Source organism: Rattus norvegicus, chromosome 14 (genome assembly GCF_036323735.1).
Source record: "Rattus norvegicus strain BN/NHsdMcwi chromosome 14, GRCr8, whole genome shotgun sequence".
Taxonomy (NCBI): Eukaryota; Metazoa; Chordata; class Mammalia; order Rodentia; family Muridae; genus Rattus; species Rattus norvegicus.
The window spans coordinates 32,009,456-32,015,455 of NC_086032.1; the positions used below are offsets into that span (position 1 = coordinate 32,009,456).

The 6,000-nt window shown below is 45.6% G+C and overlaps 1 protein-coding gene across 17 annotated transcripts in view; it reads right to left on the minus strand.

Annotated features, from left to right (window-relative positions):
- Exoc1 (exocyst complex component 1) overlaps positions 1-4,701 on the minus strand; it is a 48,375-nt gene extending 43,674 nt beyond the window's left edge. For 6 of the 17 annotated variants that reach the window (XM_063273076.1, XM_039091880.2, XM_039091877.2 and 3 more), the window contains exons 1-3: positions 4,542-4,701; positions 1,417-1,550; positions 37-167 (exon numbers count right to left, since the gene is read on the minus strand). In XM_063273076.1, coding sequence (XP_063129146.1) covers positions 37-167; positions 1,417-1,540 — 255 coding nt within the window. In that variant the 5' untranslated portion in view covers positions 1,541-1,550; positions 4,542-4,701. Of the gene's footprint in view, positions 1-36; positions 168-1,416; positions 1,551-4,327 lie in introns of all 17 variants that reach the window. The other 11 variants (NM_001401332.1, NM_001401331.1, NM_001401334.1 and 8 more) reach the window with 6 other exon arrangements.
- Between the last annotated feature and the right edge of the window lie 1,299 nt (positions 4,702-6,000).

Here is a 6,000-nt window from a genome sequence, read left to right on the forward strand (position 1 = left end):
GCCTGAACACAAGAGAAAGGACTGTGGAAAACATACTTTGATGGCATCTTTGGCGTCTACCACAGCAAGGTCTCGCAGGGCCCAAGCAATCTGCCTTTTGTAGAAATCTCCCTTGTCAGATTTCTTGACTTTGACCACCTTCACCTGCACGGGGCGTTCAGTTGTCACTGTTGAACAGAGCACACAGACACGACTGTTAGCATGAGTCACCTACTCACTCTTCCTGTAAATGTGGCTCTTGGGGGCCTGGACAGAGGTCAGAGACTCCTAAAGGAATCATCTGAGTCAGATTAGAGGGCTGGAGGCAGAGAGATGCCTGAGAGGTACAGCTGCAGGCCTCTTTCACAGAGTGCAGGAGGAGAAATCTAACGACTGACACATTAAGTCCCTAGAGTCCTGAAAGCGCCTCACACCATCACAAAGAGCAACAGTGGGTAGTCAACCCTGACAGCACAAAGAAAGACGAGATGGCCAGGAATGAAGTCACTACAGAGGATGGGTGCTCAGCTTCTCAAGGACTGCGGTGGAGGTAGCAAGGGACGCCATTAGAGAAGTTACATGCTCTAGTTTCTACTTTCAAAACATGACTGGCAACAGAATGGAGTTTGGATCTGAAATGAATGCTGATACATTTAAAAAGCAATGGCTTTCCAAACAACAAACAACAAACCCCCAATACTCTCTTAAAGACCTTAACATACCCAAACGGACTAAAGGAGAGGTCCTCAACCTGGGGGCCACATAAGACCATCGGAAAACAGATATATAAAAACAAAATTACAGTTACGAAGCAGCAAGAAAAACGTTATGATTGGGGTCACCACAACATGAGGAACTGTGTTAAAGGGTAACAGGATTAGGAATATTTGGAAAAGATGTCCACTAAACTGCACTTGCTGGGCAAAAATGTGTCATCACCCCACCTCCCCACACTGGTCCAGCACTGCCACCTGCTTCTCCTGCAAAGTTTTCAAGAAGAGAATAACTCCAAGCACACAACCATTCTAGTGAGAAGGCAAGGGGCACGCACTGGTTATTTAATAACTATGGCTAACCAGCTGAAGGTAGCAAGAGGAAAACTACACACAAATAAAGAACATGGAAGCAAAGTCTTAAACCAGTATATTGCTAACAGTGTATTTAAAAAAGATACAATTTTGTTTCATCATATCTTACATTATAACTGGTAACAGCACACAGACGTAAGAATACCTTGTAACAAATATAAAAAGGTGCAAAACTTTAAAAAGAAAGTAGCAAGGCTTACCAACACAGAAAATAAGCATATTCATGGAAACAAACATCATTAAAAAACGCAAGTCCCTACAACTTAAATGATAGCTTAAAAGCAATCCCGACCAAAACACAATAAAATCTGAAGTATCTAGTACACATTTTTGCTGAATAAACACCGACCTGTGGCACACAGAAAACAGTTCTTTTTCTTTTTGCCTGCTTTGCAGACATTCACGATGCTCAGCAGGCGTTCGTCGTTGGGCGTGAAGATGTCTCTCTGTAGTGCGTGCTTGATTGCTGTCATCTTCTCTCAGCTGAAAAGCATTTAGGAGAAGGTGTTGAGCTAATTCACAAAAGCACCGCCCCCCTCATAGTGTTCCATTTATGACTCGAATGATAAATTCTTAATAAATACATAAACATATTAATACATCTATAACATAGAAGCATGGAGCTTCAAGTTTGGAAATGAAATCAGAGAAACCAGTACACACACACACACACACACACACCCATATATACATATATGCAAGCATACACACAGAGACACGTGCAAAAAGCCAATAAATATAGAAAAAATGTTCGGTATAGAGCTGGGGCGACAGCTCTGTTGGAAAAGTGTTTCCTAGTAATTGGAGGACACAAGTCCAATCTTGTTAGTTTCCAGAACTCATTTAACAAGCAGTGCATGGGGAAGCCTGCCTGCAACCTCATGCTGGGGAGGCAGAGACAAGCAGATCCCTGGAGTGCACTGAGCAGACAACTTCACCTATGGTTGGAGCGCCAATCTGGTGAGAGACCACGCACAAGAAAAGGGGGCGTGGATGGTGCTAAGGAAAAACATGTGCAGCCGCCCTTTGCCTATTGCAAAGATGCACACCAGAAACCCAAAAGGTTTCATACCATCAACCACTTGGGAAATACGACTGACATCTGCGGCAAGAATCCTACTTTCAACTGCTGGGAAGGCTAAAAACCCACAGGACACACAGCAGTAAGCAATGAGGAAGGGGCCTCCCCCACCCAGCTGGGAGGATCACAAATGGCAGGGAGGCTTTAGAACAGTCCTGCAGTCCCTTCTGCAAGTCAGGCATGCAACTGCTGTTATGATCCAGCCCCCGTCAACCACGGATTTAAAAAATGCCCTTCAGCTGGATCTTACGGGGGCATTTTCTCAATGGCGGTTTCCTTCTTTCAGATGACTCTAGCTTGTGGCACACCCCTTAATGTGCCCTAGGGCCCAGGTGTGACATTAAAGCGATACTCTATCCTATCCTCAAACTCAAGTGGACACTGCAGTTTACTGTACTGTCTCTGGGCTTTGTTCACTATTTTCCTCATTCTGAAATTCTTGTCACTGCAAATTCCAACTCACCCTCAACCATTCTGATAACACACTGCATCTTCTTTGAAGCCTTCCTCCTCTTCTGTTCCCCAGCTTACCTCTACTGGCAGCAGCTCTCCAACCAGTGTTTTCTAGCTAGTGCACTCTAGACCCTACTAAAAGCAGTTCTCTCTCGGCAAGGATCTCATCTTATCCATCTTTATATTCCTAGCATTTGCCACGAGGCACACAGCGAGTGCTTAGTAAACATTTAGGGAAATACTGTTGCACTCAACAACAGACCAGGGATAGTTCCCTCCAAGTTACCTCTTTCCAACTTTTGAATCTATAAGAAAACAACCCAGACTCAAACTCTGCCCTAGTTCATTGCTTCCTCCATGCCAACGTGAAATCTGTTAGCGTACGCAGTGACTTCTCCATCTACATATAATTTACTTTTCCCCCATCTGGCTACCAAGCAACCAAGATTTACTGCCTTTAAGTAATAGCACCTGTTACCTTTTTCTTTTTTTAAAGTTTCTACAAGTTCCCTGAAAAACTAGTAAATAACTTTAAACCAGTCCTCATTATACCACTGTTCTCAAGCCATGCCTTGCATTCAAAGCACTGTGTTGTTTCTGACTTGAAATCTTTGGTTAAGCACTTTCCCATGCAGGCCAGATTATCTTTTCCCTATTCAAACGTACATTTCTCCATTTGGATGAAGCTGACTCAGTAAAAGTCTTAATCCTCATTGCTCTTCCCATGCAAATGTCTAGAGCACTTACTGTATTTACGAGACAAGTGCTTGCTATCTAATGGGGACATGAGTATCATCTCCTAGGTCTCCACAGTCATCTCTTGGGAGGAGGAGGAGGAAGAAGAGGAGGAGGAAGAAGAGGAGGAGGAGGAGGAAGAGGAAGAAGAGGAAGAGGAGGAGGAAGAGGAGGAAGAGGAGGAAGAGGAGGAGGAGGAGGAGGAGGAGGAGGAAGAGGAGGAGGGAGGGTGCTCTAACACAGGTTTGTGTGTTGGGTACTTACTACAACCTCTTGGTGTAACCTGTTTTATTGAAACAGTAAAAACTGGTAAACAGAACAATTAACTCAGGCCAATATTCACCATACTAAAGACTCCGTGCATGGTAAACAGCCAAACAGCAGAGGACTGGTTATAACTCATAAAAGAAATTAGACGTAATTCAACAAATATTACTATTCACTAAGTGCCAGGTAGCACTCTGGGGGTATAGTGGAGAATCTGAAAGACATGAATGGGATGATGTAGAATTGTAACAGTCAGTCTTCTTTGGGGTTAGTGATGAATTCTCCAATGTTTATACAGAACTTTATATTATGCCAGTATTATTAATAGTGGCCTTCACAACTATTTACCAAGTCTAAAACCCACGCCCATATTCTGGGTTCTCTTTAGTTCTTCGCCTTCTAAAACCTCAAGGCTGCCCGTTACAGAGGCAGCTAACCTCTGTTCATCGCGTATCTTACTTCCTGCACCTTGATAGGGCCATCATTACACTGTGTGTCAGTGCAAGTGCCTTAGTGGGTTGGGCCCATCTACTGCAGTGACATCTCAAGACTTGTCATCCAAAAAACGAAAACTGCTCAGAGGCTGGGCAACGCCCTTTTAAGATTTATAAGGACATATTTGTTGATTTGGACCGGCAGAAGCCAGGTCACGTTCTCCTCTCCCAAACCACGCTAATTTGGCAAAAATGAAATCTGTCCCGGATGGGCGGAACTGAGGACTGACCCTAGGCTGCCTCCGGGCTCCGTCTTCTCCCAGAGCCCAGGACAGGAAGAAGTAAGGACTCAGTCCGGGCTCTGCAGCAGCGGTTCTGCAGCCCTGGAGGGCAGCAGGGTGGGTGGGCCGTGTCACTTGGGAGTGGCCGACCTGACGCAGATTGAACACTGCCTCCACTTAGGCTACCACCTCCAGGACCGCCGGTCCCCGGCCGGAAGCTTACCGCGAGGCCGGCCGGCCGAGGTTGGTGCTCCAAGACGGACTCTACAAGGGCGCCGGCAGCAAGAGCAGCTATGAAACGCTTTTCATTGAGCTGGGAAAAGAAGCGGCCAGAAGCCGCCACTTCCCGTATCCGGTCACGTGCCGCTCTGTACCGGAAGTTGATCTTGTGGAGCCGGAAACGGAGACAATGGAAGGGAACAGATTGACCAATGGACTTGGAGGAGGTCGAACGTTGCCTTGATGGGTGGGACCGGGCCAGACAGTGGGCGTGGAAAAGGCAAGGACCGAACCCGCAAGCTCGTAGACTGGTGGTTCTCAACCTGTGGGTCTTTCGCGGTCAAATGATCCCTTCATAGGGGTCACATATCAGATATCCCATATATCAGATATTTACATTACAATTGATAACAGCAGCAAAATTACAGTTATAAAATAGAAATGAAATAGTTTAATGGTTGGGACCCACTGCAGCATGAGGAAATGTATTAAAGGGTTGCAGCATTAGGAAAGTTGAGAACCACTAGCATAGATAACCACTGATTAGAGGAGTTGATAATGGTGGTATTTTCTTTTTCTAGATGTACCCATTCTGATATTTGTGGCAAATCATTTGAGAGCTCATTAAATGTTTTCTCCTTTGCATATGTAAAATCCTGTTAACTCTAGATTCTTCGGAGCACTTCAATGAGTTAAGTCAGAATCTCTGGGAGAGGAACCTAGACATCACTAGTATCCTTAATTTCTCCCCACTTAATTCCCATAACGTGTTTAGGTCTAGAACCATGTCACTTACGCACTTCATACTCTACCGGGCGGACTGCGCAGACCTTCCTGGGTGCTTTTTAGAAACTGCACCCGCCGGCTCACATCAGATACTGAAACAGAATCTTTGTTTTAAAGGTGATACTTGTTTCAGTGTGAGAGGCATGAATGATGCCAAGATTGTGAGCTATAAGACAAGTGATTCATTTAGGCCACATCCCTGGCAGGGATTGAGTGCTGGGAACTTTGATTTCCAGGTACAAAGGCCATTCAAGCTTTAATTCTATACTGAATGAGTTCATAATGAGGTAGAACTAGAAAAGGTGATTGCGAAGGCAGGATAACATACTCTACCAGGATGATCATCTCCTCCTCCTCCTCCTCCTCCTCCTCCTCCTCTCCTCCTCTTCCTCCTCCTCTCCTTCTCTTCCTCCTCCTCTTCCTCTTCCTCCTCCTCTTCCTCCTCCTCTTCCTCCTCCTCTTCCTCCCCTCCCCTCCTCTTCCTCCTCCTCTCCTCCTCTTCCTTCTCCTCCTCCTTCTCCTCCTCCTCCTCTCCTTCTCCTCCTCCTCCTTTTCCTCTTCCTCCTCCCCCTCCTTCTCCTTCTCCCCTTCCCCCTCCCTCTCTCGCCCTCCCCTTACCCCTCTTCTTTGCTGTTTTTTCTCATTAATTTATTTATTCACTTTACATGCCAATCACA